A 17,548-nucleotide genomic window follows, 5' to 3' on the forward strand; every position below is an offset into this window, starting at 1 on the left:
CAGAAATTCGTCTTACATCCAATTCACTTACTATTGGGCCAACAACTCGTTGGTATTATTCTTATTATTATAATTCAATAAAAAGTGCATGAAAGTGGGAGGTTTGTGCAAGTGGAATAGGAATATATGTATGTACTCACCTGTATTCCATGAGGGTAGGGGGCCCCAATGCAAACTAAGCGACAACCGACCACACCTAAATAGTTGCCTTGCCACCATAGTTTTTTATCTAAAACCAACACAAGAACATGAGTGGGATATGGATTGTTTGGTTGGGTAGAGAGACACACAACAGAAAAACCAAACCTGCTGTAATGCTGAGGCAACTGCTTGCTTTCTTTATATACAAATAGAAAAGCAAGAACAGACTGGTTTTATGTAGTCACAAAACATTGCAAACAGTATTCAGGATATCTCTGGTTTTCAGTTTGGCATGTGTTTTATATACAGCCTACTGATTTCACATATACATGCAATGTACAACAAATATATATATAGAAGGAATTATCGTGCAGTTCCTAAAGGCAAAGCTCGACTCTGCTGATTTCAAGCTCAAGGCGTGGAGTGTGTTGTAGAAAACTCGGCCCGATCTGTACCCTTCCATATACTTGCTAGAATTCAATAGGAAAAACGCGAATATGCGAAACATGCTTAAATTGATGAAGAAATTTGTCTACCCGTTGCATTGCCCGCAGAATCTCCAGAGCAGTTCTCAATAGTAGAATATTTGGCACCAGATTTTAACTTAAGCAGCATCTCCCAACAGAACATACCCACTGAGAAGCATAGTATTATTCCTTGAGACATCCTATGACGCTGTATTTGAATAACTAGATAAATATAGTCATTGTCTGATCTACATAGCATTCCATTCAGACATCTGCTTTGGAGAGAGCCATATGGTGCCGAAAATCATTTACCCCATCTAAAACATAAGGTGATATTGCGGTCTGTCTAACTTTTCCTTCATTCAGTTTCACCATTTCCAATTAAAACGCTCGACTTCTTTCTCACGGGCAAAGCTGCCTTTTTCTGGATCCAGCATCGGACACCACAAGATTATAGAAGTGAAGATTTATCGAGTTGGACCTCAGGTTTAAGCTACTCAACATCAAGCTTAATACAATACACGTGATCATCCCTACAACCAACAAAAATCCTGCCACCAATCATCACTGGTGAAGAGAAGATGTTCCCTTCCAAGTCCAATCGAGCAAATTCCTGTACTATGTCTTTCATATTTTGCTTTGAACCTCCAATAGAATTCGAGTCAACTGTAAGCACATGAATACCACCAGAACTGTCACAGACGCAGATTAACCTAAAAAGGATGAGTAAGAACTGTCAGGAAAATTAATCAGTATAAGCCAACTTAATATGCTAAGCTTTAACCATTACCTGTCAGACAAAATGGAGCCATTAGACATCACTTGGGTGTTCTCATCTACATAAGCAGATGAAGTAATTGGATGTCCAATTGCATGCTTCCAGATTAGATTACCTGTTCCCTGGAATTAAAGATAACAGAATCATTAATCTACATATACTTCTTTTGAGCATATACATTTGGCCAATGTTAAGAATATTCAAGTCAAAGTGTATCAGCAGAGAATCGAAGTAGTAGGAGATCTTGAACTTTAGTTTTTAGATTATGAATGATTGATAAACTAAATGGCAGTTTCCAATAATCCGAATTGTGTTAAATTAAGAGTATGAACTGATTGTTAAATAGAATTGTAACATAAGAGTTAACTGACATGGCATGTTATTCTTAAAGGCCAGTTTGAGTTGATTTTAGACTAAGAACCAGCTACAGTGTAAGTTTCATAAGACATGATTTTCCAAGCACAAATAAGTAATGCGATATGAACAGGTAATTGGCTCTACTTAACAAAGAACCTGGCAAACAGAACATTATGCACAAAATGTTCAGTGAAAACAAGTATGTGTAGACAACCAATCTCACCATTTCAAAGGAATAGATACTTCCGTCTCTGGAGCAAATGAGTACCTGCATAGGATATGAATCAATTGACTTTGGAATCAAAGTTATATTATCTAATGCAAAATGGCAGCATGAAATATAGAGTTGCTCAATTTGCACACGTTCACTGGGCAGAGTCCACTGCGAAATAGATGGCATTTGCCACTATACATTTATTTAACTACGAAATTAGTGTAGAGAGACTCTTGTTGCAAGTAGCACAGCCAATCATTAGTCATGTGATTCGGGTATAAATTGGTCAAATCAACAAACCAAATATTCATGAATCGGGTTCCACTAATCAGAACAAAGGGTGGAAAAGTTATAAGTTTGAGAAGTATACTTTAATAACAGCGATGGTTTGTGCTTACCAGTATAAATTTGATGATATCCCATAAAGTTCACAGGGTTGGCAAACCTTTTAATTTGGATCAAGTAATGGTAACATCGTAACATCTTGAGTTTATGGTTCTCGAATAATAGCTTGCAAGCTCCTTTACATGATTTTCATTATTTTCTTTATGTAGCAGATCTGCAAACTTATACTTAATAATAAATTGATTCTTATGACCTTCATTACGTTTCGTCTAAGAATATCTAGTCTCCTTGTAGATTCACCGTTGACTCAATTTTCAACCCCTTCGCAACCAGCTCCGCATTCTTGCTCATCTTTATACAGATCTAGCACACTTGTCAAGTAGGTGAAACAATTAAAAGGCAAGAAAAGCTTTGGCGGTGGGTTCCAGCAAAAATATCAGAAGGAAAACGAATTAAAATAATGCAAACACCAAGAATCTCAACCATTGAAGAAGCCATTTCTGCCGTGAACATCATAACATCCATTATCTAGCAATATACTTTCGTGGTGGTGTTGATAGATGCAGCATTAAATTTCCTAGTTTACACATTCCGCGACACCATGAATCCCTGAAAGAAGAGTTCAGCGCTCTGGACCTTTTTCGTGAATCACCATTCTCTTTCTATATTTTACATTCATAACTAAAATGTTCATTGTTTTGGTTAAAAGAATTTCAATTTCATTTTCATCAGACCTCAGTTGGCCAATTGATGCTGAGCTTCAACTATAGTTCAATCCAAACTTGGAAGTCAAGGTTGAGTTGACTCCTTAGACTTCTTAATATTTAGTTGAGTTCATTTTCACTTGATACTCTCTCTCCCATGAGAACAGATGACCTGTTTATAGTCTATGCCAACTGCCAAACAACTCAAGACAACCAATTGCTCAATCCCTTTAAGCAGTAAATAAGCCAAATGTATGTGTGTGCGTGTCTGAGGCATGTATCTAAGTGGCAGCAAAAGAAAATTAGCGCTTTTTATAAGAGAGGAATTTGTTTCTGAAATTCAATTGTTAACAACTTTTGACAAAGCTATGATGGATATCATGCCAAGCTTGTGTGCCCATCACCTCGGGGATGCAACTACAGTATGTATGAATAGAAAGTATGAAAAAGAAAGAAGGATACAAAAAATATGAGGAAAGTTAGCTTTCCCTCGTTTGTTTTGGTTGGTTGGTGGAAATTTGGGAGGATAGAGGAGGGTCAAACGGTATCTATATTTGGCTATACAGAATAAATTATAGGACTTAGATTGAGCCCAAGTTCAACGTAGACTTTTAGAACCGCAAAAAATATTTTTAAAAGCAAAAAGGAGTTTTTCCCTAACAGTAAGCCATGTGAGTACTTTAGATACGTCGATACGAAAGCTTAAGTTATAGTTTATTTAATCAGCATCTGAATCAATGAACCTGACCTGGGAAGGTAATGCTTGAGATGTGCAAGGTCCGGCAAAAATCGGCCCACCAGTTCTCACCTGTTACGTAAACGAGGAAAAGAAGAACAAAAGAGATTTAATGAGGATAGCAAACTGAAATTTTACAAGAATTTGACCTTCACCAACATAGTTTTTCCCCATTTTTCATGTGTGCATGTACAATAATAACCAACCACGACCCGACGATTATACGTAAGTGAAGCTTCTCCAAGGGATTAACAAAGTGAGCTTAGTCATTTTATCGATAAATAAATAAACAGAAAAAGGATCAAATGCTCAGAACATATATTAGGTCATGTCATCTCCAGAGAAAGGAATCACATCCACAGAACAGACTAACTCGCATTAGAATCACTAGTTACTGCTTATTAGGTAAAACAGAAAGATAAATTAGAAAAAAAAAAAGAGAGAAGCAGAAATAATACAATATAGTAAGGTAATTCCCATACGATCACTCCCCAAATGTGCCAAGTCGATATATTGGAACTCCTCATTTCAGAAAGTTTCTTTGTGGTGCAGTTTTCAGCCACTAAGAAATACACAGATGATTAACAAAATTTCTAGTGCTTACAACTCTATTACAAACTTCCCCTCAAATATTTGATAAAGAAATAAATGCACATTAACTTAAACTGAAAAGGAGAAAATGAAAAATAGTTCATATCAGCACTCTTGGAAGAACAACAAGAAAGCAGTACTTCAAAACAATGCAGCCCTAAGAAGAGTTAATACTTTTTATTGTTCTGATTGGTGGTAAATGAGCTCTATATGACTTTGACAAGGATGACTAACAACCCAAGAGTTTTCAACAATCAAGTTAGGTTAAACATCAATGTGAACCACCATATGCAAACTTAAATTGCATAGTGTAAAAAAGAATCACAATGGCAGAATACATGAATATGCAGTTAAGTGATTGCATACCTTCCAAACAATAGAACCACAGGTGTTCAGGGCAAGTACAATCCCATCTACCAAGCAACAAATGACTGCAACAGCATGAAGACCAAAAGATATCTCAAACACCCACAGACGCAAAGCATGTACAATACAAGTGCACAACTATAAAAGCCAGATTGACTAACAATAGTATATGCACATAATAAGGAAAATATAAGTCGTAATCAGATGACAGACAAAGAAAGAGAAAAGACTTTATGCTTCCAACATATTACACAACGAAAGTCAGCCAATGAAGAAATAATCTTGTCTCCAGTTCATAAACAGAAAAGAGCAGAAACATGGCTTATATTGGAATAAGAAAAGCCTGTCAAATGCGACAAAAAGAAGTATTCAATATGAATAAGGGATAAGTAATAAGGTAAATGGTTAAATGAAATGCATACATACTATTCCCATCAGGATTACTGATTGAAAGAGAACCAAAAATAGGTGCTCCCATGTCTTGCTCCCACAACTTCTTAAAGGGTAGAATCTACATGAACATGCAAATTGCATATCAAGACAAGTTATAACAATTAAGAAAATTATAATATTCTGAAGAGTCACATGAGAGTTCGGGATGGAAGATAACATGCAACATAATCCCATGGTCAATCAAAGCAATAACAAACGAGCACGTTTAACCCATCTAGGTGACACATAGGGTAATCTTAAGCGCAGCTCTTAATTGGAGAAACATTTACATGTCTCACTATTGCCCTCTATATTTTCCTAGAAGCACATATACAATCTTCTCCTTTATCTCATCCACTTTAGTCAGGCTTCTATGTAACTTTTATTTTATCCAAAAAGACACATAATAAATCACTTTCACCAAAATGAAACACCAGAAGAGAGACCAAACTCATTTACCATGGCTGATGCGTGATAGCAGAGATAAAGACCTGACAAGACAAAATTTACGGGAAAGAAAGAGAAAATGGAGTTGGTAGAAAATTTGTGGTCTCCAAACGGCATTTAATCAACTTGTATTGAAAGACATGGACCAACTTGAGTAAAGGATACAGAAAAATTTATCATCCATCTTGCGAAAAATACAATATTCATGTAGATATATAACCAGAAATATGCTAAATTGCTTTCTTTTATGAATTAATAACATATACGTGCAAGGTGCAGCCACAAAGATTCAGACTCTTCAAGTAGTGATAAGAAGAAAGTATAGCTATGACTTCTCAGTATAACTTATAGCCAACTAACCAAACAAAAATAACCAATTTCCTTTATATTCTCAATCAACCTTAATCAGCTGTTACAAGCCAATACAATGCCTAAAGCAAGAAACTTAGCTAAACCTTAATTTAACATGGGTGTTGTAAAATTTGAGATAGAAGAAGGAAAAGTCAAAACCTTAATTTCCAATGCAGTAACATGACCACTGGTGGATGCCACATAAAGTTTTTCTTGCATCTGCAAAACCGAAAGAAGGTTAACAAACTAAGGCTGTAGTGAATATAGAAGAAATAATAGAGAATTGATGCTAAGAATTTGTTAAAGGCATTCGTTATTCGTTAGGCATATATAAACGTAAATACTTGTTGATGTAAACTAGGAACTGAACACTTTGATGAGATATTATCAGTGTCTCCACATCTTGCTGGACAAGTTAAAGGTAAAGTTTAGGAAGCTACAGATGGACAACTTTGTCAATAACCCTTTTGTGCCTATCAGCCTGTCTCTAACTTTTTATACCTAAACCTAGAAACAAACCCTAAGCAAAAAACCCAAAAATTCTACAGATGGGTAACCTTCCGGGTGGAGAATAATAGTAGCTAAAGATGGCGTTAAAAGGCAAATGGATTACTATGGACATTTGGTGGTAAGGTTTGTTGAAGACAGTCTAGTGATAGTTATGCCTGGTGCAGGGAGCCACATGAGAGACGGACTTGATGATGCTTTGATCCGTTGGAAGGAAGAGAACTGGTGTGAAAAAGAACTGAGGTTAGCAAGGAAGGAGCAGGAGGTAGAGTCCTTTGGTTGTAGAAGGAAGATACGTAGTACGTAAGAGTATTATGATTAGCAAAGGTTTTCTTTACTCAGATGCAAGAATAGATATTATTTTTATGGAAGAAAAATTACTTGGAATGATCTTTCCTGCATCATTCTAATGCACAGAAAAAGTTGGAAATTGTCTTTTAATTCCAGCATAACAAAAGCGCCTTGGTGTTTGTAACTCATCATGTGTCAAGGTTGTGCCCACCAGTTTTTGGAAGAAGCTCTGTACTAAATTCACTCTAATATATGAGCGTTTCATGTCGGGACTAGAGTTGTAGCAGCGTCCTACACTTGAAAACTTATTCAAGATATATGCTGTCACATATTTACGTCAACTATAATTCAAGAGACAATTTACTGTAAAAATCATAAAAACACAAGTTACAGCATAATTTAGTTTTGGACAAGGGGAGGGTGACACGCTAAAGCAAGAGTCGTGATCCCTTCATTAATATATAGATATGTATTGCAATGACTTTGCAAAACCCACCTCATCAATAGCAGGTGAACCAAATATGCTGCCACCGCATGGAAGTTTATAAAGACAGCGGTAACTTTTGTAATCAATGGCATATAGATTTTGATCGTAAGATCCACACCTGAAAAAAGTGTAAAATAACAAACAAGAGAGATTTGAGATTAAACTGGTATGGAGAATCTTCTTGATAGTTAACATGTCTATAGCAGTTTCTTGTCAGATAAATGATAGAACAAAGTCTACTAAAAAACTGAGCTTCTTATTGCGCAAGTGAGTAGCATCAGATCATCCATCATACTAGTTAAAATAAAACCTAAATAAGCTTTTAAGCATACAAGGGGCATTGAAATATCAGCATTATTGTTAGACAAATTTTCACAAATTTGGCTGTTGTGTCATGTAGCTAAAATAATTAACTTGTTATGCTGAAGGTCCATATATACCCTATTAAGAGAAGCATATCTATTTATCACAAGATGTGCATACAAAACCAAAAGAGACAATGATGCAATAAAAGAAACTTTAACTCCCAGCCTTAAGTGCATGAAAAAATGACATAATTTCAGGAAAGAAAAATCTGTATTAAGAGGGGAAACGAAAAGGTTATAACCAATAAAATAAGAAAGAAAATATACCAAACCAAATGTCTGCCTTTGTCAACCACTGGTTGTGATTTCACCTTCAAAAGTTTAGAAAAAAGTGGGTATCAATAAAATTATTCCACAAATTTAAGCAACTCTTTTATTGACTGCAATAGGAAATAAAGGAAATGGGCAGTTGATCACTTCCTACGGGTTTCAAAACTAACATTAACGAAATGAATGTCATGTTTCATATCTAAGTTTGTGTAGGTAAACAATGTGAAAGGTTGCGTAAGGAAAAGGGTAAGGAAAAGAAAGTCTGGCTGGCACTCTAACATCCTGCTTCGTCCTCTTCCTTCTAACCTTTTGAGCAGTTAAAGTTTCTACATTATACCCTCACTCTTACTGTCTGCAATTTTTTGGCATGTCTATTAGGGTGAAAACCCATCTTCCAGTATATACAGAATTTACAGCCCGAATCCAAAATCAAGGTTAGAAAGTGAACAAGCATATTGCGTAATGAATCAAGGTTGCTGACAGCTCAGTTGAATCCTTCTCAAGTTGGCCAAGTTAATATGGGGCAAGTCTGCCACTAAATACACTTAATATCATCACGTGATTTCAGAAAGTAAGCAGGGTAGCATCATAAATGTTATTATATTTGTTCAATATAAAGCAAGCAAGCAAGGTTTCAAAGTCATCATACCTCACCATTAGTTTGGAAACTCCAGCAGACGCTGCCATTTGAAAAGTGGAGGAAATAAATGATTCCCTGGTAACAGCCAACAACAATCTACAAAACACTAATGTGAATTTTTTAAAAACTTTAAAGCAGAGGAAGGTATCAGGTCATTCAGAATAATTAAAATGAGAAGCAACCTGAGAGAAGTCATCAAGAATTGCTGCTGAGCATTCTACCCGTCCTTCTAGTTTGGACTCCCACTGAACAACTCCACTACAAAATTTAAAAGGGCATACTGATTTTCAAACCCAATGAATGATTTTTCAGAAAGAAAACATCTTTTATGATGATCAAATAATTAATGTAAAAAGCTACAGATGTAAGTTTTTCAGATGTTTGGCTGTAAAAGCCGCAGATGTAAGTTTTTCAGATGTTTGGCATACTGTTTGCGCAGCAGCTGATATAATGGAAAACCACTGAAATTCCATTCCCTTCCCATCAACTGGGGTCTCCGAATTTCTACATTGAGCAAACCAAGTACAGAAACACCAACCATGGGACAAAAAAATAAGGCAAAAACTAAACTGAGACAGTCAACCCAATATTATAGATGAAAAAAGAATCATTCTAGGAAAAATATATATAAATTTCCCACAGGTTTTTTATAAGCTTGAAAAATATCTAAATTAGGAAAGAAAAAAAAAGCAGATCCTGCTTCAATCAATAATTCAGTGGAGCAGAGGAACAAACGAGGATATATCCTTCAGAGTTGTTAATTGTTAACAGAAGTATCAGAACTTAGGTGCCTGCCATGGATGGCTAAAGCAACAAACATTACCTTTTGCCATCTACACAAACAAATTTGTGAGAGTGTGATCCAATGAACATATAGAGAGCACTTCCTTTGAAAACCAAAAGAGGTGATGCATCAACACAAGAATCCATCTCAACTTTCCACAGTTCTCGCATAAATCCTTTTCCATCCCTTTGTATGATGTTCGACCAGACTGTATCACATGAATAATTTTCCGCACATAGCCCTCCATGCATGCTTTTGTTACACCGAGTAAAAGAACATTCTGTATGCACTGCAGAGGGATTCCATAAACTACCCATAGGACTTTGCTCTTTCAAAGGACCTTCATAGGTATATGACTCTGTCTTCAATTTTTTGGGAGGATTACAAATGACCCTGTTACTATCAGCAAGAAAGAACCTTCTGTGAGGCTTGCTTCCCTGAAAATTGGGAATTCTTGATTCCCTTGAGAGAAGCATTTCTTCTGGCCGTCTCAAATCCATTCTCAGATGAGCATCAGTTCCTATAGAAGAGCTGGTAGATGAAAGGGCCATTTGAAGACTGAGCGGAGTGGGAAAAGTGTACAGAAACTTCATATGGATTCCCAACTTGAAAGAAACATATGCTGCAGATATAGAATTTCCACCCATCACAAAAAAATCATCATCATTAGAAACTTTCTCAATCATCAGTGCATCAGAAAAGACCTGAACAAAAAAGTAAAGAAGACTTCTTTAGCGAAACTGTCTTTGATGTGTATCAGGAGTGGACCAAAATTATGTAGTACTCTCTATGACACGTGCAACAGAAAGATGTATGATTTCAAGAACACTGGAAATTTAATTGGCCAAAACCGAAGCAACGAAACTGCAGAAATGCCAGTAAGCAAGAGGTAATAACACAGGCATTAAGGAAAATTTACTGCGAATTGAATTAGAGAGAAAATTGGACTAGAGCGAATTTCGCAAGGAGAAAAACGGGCTGCGTTAAGCATCTAACCATGTTATATTATGTGAGGGTGAATTTGTTTGCCTTTATCCTGTCCATTCCACACAATTTGTCATCCAAATTTTAGCATAATATATATTGAAGATTGAGGAAAAGAATGAAATGATCATCTATACTGGGCATTGAATTGAATATGCTACCAAAATTCTGATAGAGTGAGTAATATAGTTGATTCATTCATATTACTTAATGTGGTTTGGAATGAAAATAGGTTGACAAATATACGATAAATCTATGAATGAGAGGAAGTTCGAAAATCAAAGATTGGATCATTTCATTTAGAAGAGAGTGACATTTCTCCGAAGTTTGACAAAAAAGTTGCATCTAAAGTGACGTAAGAGTATATAGTTTCTCTTTTTATTTGACGTTCTAAGAGAAGAACTCGTTTAGTGTGCTTTTTTCCTCACACATGAAAACTACATAAATGCCTGAGATACGAGACTTGAAAAATACAACCATCTTATGTTCTAAGGCTAATTCGACAACAATTCTGCACTGATTTCAGTTTAAGGATGACTATCTGTCTCAAAATTGTTATTCCAAAAGTTGTGCCAACTTGCTACTTGCAATTAGAATCTACAAACTATAGGAAGTTCCTTCAAAGTTAGAGTATTAGTTATAGCAATTACTTTGCGTACAAAGATTACAAAAAACTAAGTATCACATCTGGAAAAAGTAAAAAGGAAAATAGCAGCTACATTAATCAATAATGTGATGGTAACCACGGATAGTGATCAGAGTTTTTCTTTTCTTTTCCTTTTCTGAATAGTGATATACACAGGTTGGTTAAACACTTGAAAAGAAAACTTACTCCTTTTATGTGGAGATAGACACTCATACAACTTTTTTTAAGTCTAGTTTTTACACTTTTTTTAGTATAAGAAAGTGTAACAATCTTTGCTCAACTTGAAAAATGTTCGTATTCAAGCAAGCATGTAATAAAATGACCTAATATCAGAGTACGTATGTCCAAGTAAGCATGCTTAGGTTTCGATGGTGTTCATGAAGAACCTTTTTAATAACTTCTAGGAGGTGATCCTCAGGAATTTCATCAACGTTAACCCTGGCTTGTTGGTCAGAAGATGTTGAAGCAGCTAAGGACAAGTAATCAACTTTCCCAGAAGAAGTCAATGGTAACAATCTGGTGAGGAAGATGCGTCTTGGTATCATAATTGCTGGAAGCTTCCCCACTACCCAATTCCTAAGAGAAGATTTCAGAAGTTGATCATTTTCGAGAGTTTTCTCTGTCACCACATGAGCTTCGAGGAGTAAGATTTCTCCCTCAACCTCACGGGATAATACTGCAGCATCAACTACATCAGGATGATCCCGAAATGCACTCTCAATCTCCTCAAGAGCAACGCGTTGCCCATTAACTTTTAATGTACGATCCTTTCTTCCAAGAAAAACCAAATCACCATTTGAGAGCTTTCTGGCAAAATCACCAGTTCTGAAGTAATGTTGAATCCCATACCCACTACTGGGGTACCTAATATCGTGCTCGGGAGACAAATCCTCATCTGCTAAAGGCATAAGAGAGGGATAGCAGAAGTAACCTGCTGCCACACATAGTCCACCAACATATATCTCGCCTTCATTTGGTGCATCTTCTCCGACAAGCACCACATCACAGTTTGACAAAGGCAAGCCAACTGGAACACTGCTTAATACCTCCTTTTCCAGAATCAGTGGCAATCTCTTGCAGTCGAAGTATGTGCAGTCACCAGACACCTAAATACAAACATGTATCAGACAAGTAGTCAACGTTAGGCAAATTGGCTTAAAATAATTAATCATGTACGACAAACGTATCATTCTGTATCAGCAATATTAGGCAACTAACCAAAAGATCCAGCTAAAGAAATAAAATAATATTATAAATTACCCAGATATCTGACCAGGCCTCCTAATATACTCTACTTCGAGAAAGAATGAATGACAAGAAGATAAACTCCAGAATGCTGCTATATTAACTAGAACAAGAAAGAAGCAACATGTTTCTAGAGTATAAAGATGTGCAATACACTGTGGCTTAAGACTGCCAGGGGGTGGGGGGTGGGGCAGCCACACTGGCAGCGACGTAGAAAATCTGAAAGGGGAGAAGAACAAAGGAGCTGTGAAAAGAATACAAGTCAGCTTGTAAACTTGAGTTTTGAAATGTAACAAGATTTATTTGTTACATTACCTGGGGTTTGATATGTAAAATTCTCCAATTTGTCCTTATTAGTAACTCTAATGCCAAATGTTATTGGACATTTTGCTGCTAAAAACAAGAAAAAGCTTGAACAAGTATAGAAGTCTTCAGATCTAACCTCTGTGCTCCCGTACAAATTCAAAATAGAAGTCTGGGGTAGCAACTTCAGAAGCATCTTGCACAAGGAAAGGTGTAAAACTTCACCACTTAGCACTAATAATTTCAAAGAATCTTGAATCACTACGGAGCTTGGACTTTGCAAAGATGGAATGATCGCCCTCATCAAAGAGGGCACAGCTACAAGCCTGTTAATGAAGTATCCCTGGAAGAAAGATGTTAGAAAACATAGATAATGCCCCTATGGCTCCTACTAAAAGAGAAATGCATAGCATAGTGGTTACATGTTATAAAATCTAGCAGCATGTAAAGGGTAACACTATGAATTTCCAGCTCAAATATATCAAGCATTGTTAGTCTCGCAAAAATCTTGTTCTCATCCATCACAGATTTATGACTCCCATAAAATCTATTTACTAAATTGAGTTTCATTGTTAAAGCCACCCTCTTAACTAAAGTAATGATGTGACACTACAAACTCTCAACCATGCTTTTTGAGGATAATAATGTAAAGACATATAAAACTTGAACTTTTCAACACTTGCCAAGAATATCCATATCAGGTCAAATTGGAGTCTTAAACTTGGGATTTGGGACCGAGGAAGTATACACTAGAAAGTGGAAAGTTAACTAACACGTGCGAGTAAGAAGTTTAATTATGTGCAGGCATAATCATATTAAATCACTTGTATTGGAAACATAATTATTACCAACTCCGGTTCAAGTGGGTTCTTATTCTGGCAGTATCAAGTTCCAACAATCATATCAAATGTGATGGACTAAGTTTATGAAATGCTCAAGGAGTAAAGGACCATCTCCAGGAAAGCCTATGGTCAACCCTCAGCATCAGAAGCATGCAAAACATGTCCATTTAACACCATAAAAACACTATGTGTAGATCCCTTATAAACTTGAAACATCTCCGCCACCCAATGCTGACTCCAAACCCATATATTCACATGACACATAAATTACTAAAGTTTTCGGTTCTAGCATCTTTTTATCACTAAGAAATAGGCTAACTACTTCAATATTCATTCCTCCGGAAAAAATTTTCAGGTTGGTAGTTTTGGAAATATAGAAAGATACACATTTTCCACACTTCATAGTTCTGTTCAGAAGACTAAAAGGAAACATTATGCTCGATAAAAAAATCATGCCAAGCACAACAAACACATTAAGAAACCTTCACATGCAAGAGCTTCAATTACATTTCATACGTCTTTACCATAAAGATCTCGAAACTTTTAGCTACTTTCAAATGAATAAATACAAACAAGTACACAGAGATGTGCACACAAGAGATAGAGATCAAGAAGTTAATTATTCTCAGTATGTACCTCACAGGCTAAATTAGATACATCAGACATCTCCTTGATAATATCAGTATGCAAATTGATGCTATAAAAATTAAAAAAACAATTTATATGACATCTAACTCCTGGAGCAGACAAAAAATGTTCCAACATGATTTTATTCCTCCATATTCTCTTCAGCAGTAGATGCATGTTCTGTCCATTTGCTTAGATCTAGATAACAAACAGATAAAGACTAAAAGTCCAACCATGGAGAGGCAAACGGTACCACTACAATGACAAGATAAATATTTACTGCTACTGCTACCACTTTTCAGTAAGGATCAAATATAAATTTATCTGTCCATTCAGCATCTCATCATTAAACAATAAATAAATGATAGTTGAAGTTTTTGCCATATCAAGCAGAAATAATTTTCTAAAATCATTTTGTATCTCATCCTCTGCCATGTACCTGTAAAAAATCTATGACATAAAATATATTTTCTTTTAGCTGATTGAAAGGAGGTATCACCAACGTACAAGTAGTAAGTACAGCTCCAAGAAACTCTTGCATATGATCAATGAAGCTTATTGCTGTTTTGAAAAGCACTACATCTCCTTCATGTAGAGGATATGCTTCTTGCATCCATAAAAAACGATTTAGAAGACCTACAACAAGGAGATGCCGGCATAAAAACACCGTTGTGAATGAAAAAATACATTAGAAAAAAAACTATCCTGAAAGAGCAGATAAGCTCATGTTTTGGTTGAAGTCTGGATTACAAGATACAACTCTGCTTGATGGTAAGGAAATTGACATGAAAGCTCACCTATTTCAGTGCCACATACACCTTTAGGGTTTCCGCTAGATCCTGATGTGTACATCAAGTAACAGAATGATCTTGAGCTTTCACTTTCACAAGGCCACGCCGTCAGTAATGGATGAGATTGTTCTTTGATGTTTTCTTTCATAGAAACAGGTAAAACAGGACAAGTTACTTCATCAATAAGCCATTGTAATGTATCAAGCTTGTGACAACAATTCCCTTTAACGGGTGATTCAATCCCAATGACTAGATCAGCTTTTGAAGAGGACAGGAGTGACAATATTCTTGATTTTGGCCATGTGGGATCTAAAGGCATGAATGCTTCACCAGATCTTAGAACAGAAAGGACAGCCACAATGTACTCAACAGATGGCTCCATATAAATTCCAACTACTTTTGGAGATATGTTCCTATGGTTTGTACACTGCTGCCCATTTCGACTTGAAGATTGCAAAGGTTCAGAAATATGTACGGTCTTTTCACTAAAAATGTTATCTGCAACATATCCAAATAAAACTAGCTTTCAGAAATTGAATAAATAGCCTGGTAAAATAAGAATTCTGTATACTTTTTATTTTCACCAATCACAAAAAATATACATATTAATTAACAGATACAAATTTCACATCAGCTTAATAGTCTTAACATATTAATGGACTAGCTGTTTACGGTGGTACGCTAAAAGGTATAGAGATTATAGGTAAACAAGAAGCAGGGGTGTAAAAAACTCCATTGGTTGTTTTAGCCAGAGGATAAAATCGTGATAATTGATATTTTGGTCTGCATGGATTATCAAACAGGTTTATAGAGCTAAGTGCCAACTTTAAAGGTAGTACCAGGGCATAAAAGTTTTCTATAATAAGTGTAGTTCCAAAGCAACTATCTCTTTTCTAATTTGCATTTAGTTCCACAACAAGATGTCCCGTCCTAATATTCATCACAAATTCAACATGAGATGTCAGCATTCCAAAATTTAGGGCATACCATGGAGAACTCTATGAATTTAAGTCGCCTAGAAATCTCTCATTTCATTCACAATGTATAATAAAAATAAACATCAGAAGATTTAAGGAGTAAAGAGAACACTTCCACCAGGGTATTGCAGCAAATGATGTTTATCCCAAAATCAATCCCAAGTGGCACTATTGATTCCTTACCCCCTCCCCCAAAATAAAAGGAAAAGTAAGTATCCAATTTTCCAGTGGCATCCTGCATAGTTCTTTCTTCTACAAAGGGACTTAATCCAGTAAACTACAAAAACGGCCATAAAATTCTACCAACATGTATATCCTCCAAGGAGTAAATACCGACTGACAAAATAATTCTCGATATACTACCTCGCCGGGTTTTAATCAGATACGGATCATCAGCGCCGTCAAAAATGCGCCTGAGGCGAGAACTGAGATTCTGGACTGCTGAGAGAATATCAGAGAAAGTGAAGCACTCATCGCCATCATAGACCGTCGGCCCGGAAGAAGGCGCCGCTTCTAAGGAGGCAAATCCGATACTATGAACATCTAAATATCGGGCGGCGGCAAAATCCCGGGCTATTCGAGCAAAGCCGGAGGCGTGTATGACGGCGATTTTATCGGGGAACCTAGAAGCGGCTTTGTAGAACTCGTGCGAGATGCAACACGCTGACAGCTTGCCCGTCGCGGCCTCGCCGCCAGCCATAAGCTTCGAGGGAGCTTAGCACAACCGTAGCAAAGAAAAGCTCTGTTCGTTTCGAAATAGGCCGTTGGCGTTGAGTACCAAGTGGACCACTCACCACTGTGACTTTAAACACGAATCTTTTAATTATCGGTATTTCTAATTATAATGTATTTAAACATAAAATCAATAAATTAGACAAAGGATTGGCTTTTATAAGGAATAATCACACTTCCTTTCTCAGAGCTACGATCTAATTACACCTAAATTTTCTGTAATTTGAAAAATTACATCTAATACTCCGTTTGCTTATATCTAATAAATAAGGCATTTCATTAGTCAAAATTTACTGAATCTGCTGATATTAACAAAAAATAAAAAACAATCTATAGTTACATCCAATTGACTTATTACGGACTTATCGCAGGTCAGATGAACTTTTTTATAATCAAATTACCCTCGTACGTCTCCACGCGTTAATGCATGTGAGGAGATATATCCTCACTTTATAAGGATAGTTTAGACAAAAATAAAATTATTTGACCTGTAATAAATTAATCGAAGATAAATATTAATTTCATTTAATTTTTTTATTAATATAAGCAAATTCAGATAATTTTAACTAATAGGAAAAATTATTTGTTAGATGGAAGTAAACTTCAAGGGTGCTACATCATACCTCAGGGGAGGAGAGTGTAATTATCCATTTTTATAATATATATATATACATATATATATATATTTAAAAACATTTTAGTTTATACATGTTATGTCAATTAAGATAGTTATTTATTACATGAGTCTCCTCTTAATAAATATTATAAGCTATAATTAAGGGTGTTTGGCTAAATTTATAAACTCCTAAAAATATCTTATAATACGTTAGAGGCTTATAAGCTCCAATAAAGTATCTGGCTAATTTTTTTTAAAAGAACTTATAAGATCTCAAAAATAAGATGTTTTGAATCTTATAAGCTCTTTACAAAAAAAAAAAAATAATAACTTTTTTTATAAGATTTTATAAGTTATATAAAATTAATATGTCATAAAACAAAAATATTCCTTCATACACTCTCTCTCTCATTCGAAAATATTCTTTTTCTAACATTCGAAAAAGAAAAAATACTCAATTATTTAATAATAAATATTATAATTAAATAAAAATAAGATTGTTATTGATATAT

General features: G+C 35.6%; 1 protein-coding gene across 2 annotated transcripts; it reads right to left on the reverse strand.

Moving 5' to 3' along the window:
* On the reverse strand, nt 973-16,503 carry LOC105173406 (putative acyl-activating enzyme 19). Of its 2 annotated transcripts, none has more exons than XM_011095128.2 (17): nt 16,052-16,501; nt 14,718-15,209; nt 14,360-14,556; nt 12,591-12,794; nt 11,290-12,009; nt 9,313-9,977; nt 8,672-8,747; nt 8,499-8,585; nt 7,847-7,890; nt 7,224-7,332; nt 6,089-6,148; nt 5,126-5,210; nt 4,700-4,764; nt 3,755-3,814; nt 1,967-2,011; nt 1,399-1,508; nt 973-1,321 (listed from the first exon to the last, which is right to left on the reverse strand). In XM_011095128.2, the coding sequence occupies exons 1-17, from the start codon at nt 16,386-16,388 to the stop codon at nt 1,102-1,104; spliced, it is 3,576 nt and encodes a 1,191-aa protein (XP_011093430.1). In that variant the 5' UTR covers nt 16,389-16,501; the 3' UTR covers nt 973-1,101. The 2 variants fall into 2 exon arrangements, 1 of the variants encoding a protein (XP_011093430.1); XR_002288066.1 differs by having other exon boundaries at nt 1,290-1,321; nt 5,122-5,210; nt 16,052-16,503.

This window comes from Sesamum indicum, linkage group LG11 (assembly GCF_000512975.1).
Source record: "Sesamum indicum cultivar Zhongzhi No. 13 linkage group LG11, S_indicum_v1.0, whole genome shotgun sequence".
NCBI classification, from domain to species: Eukaryota; Viridiplantae; Streptophyta; class Magnoliopsida; order Lamiales; family Pedaliaceae; genus Sesamum; species Sesamum indicum.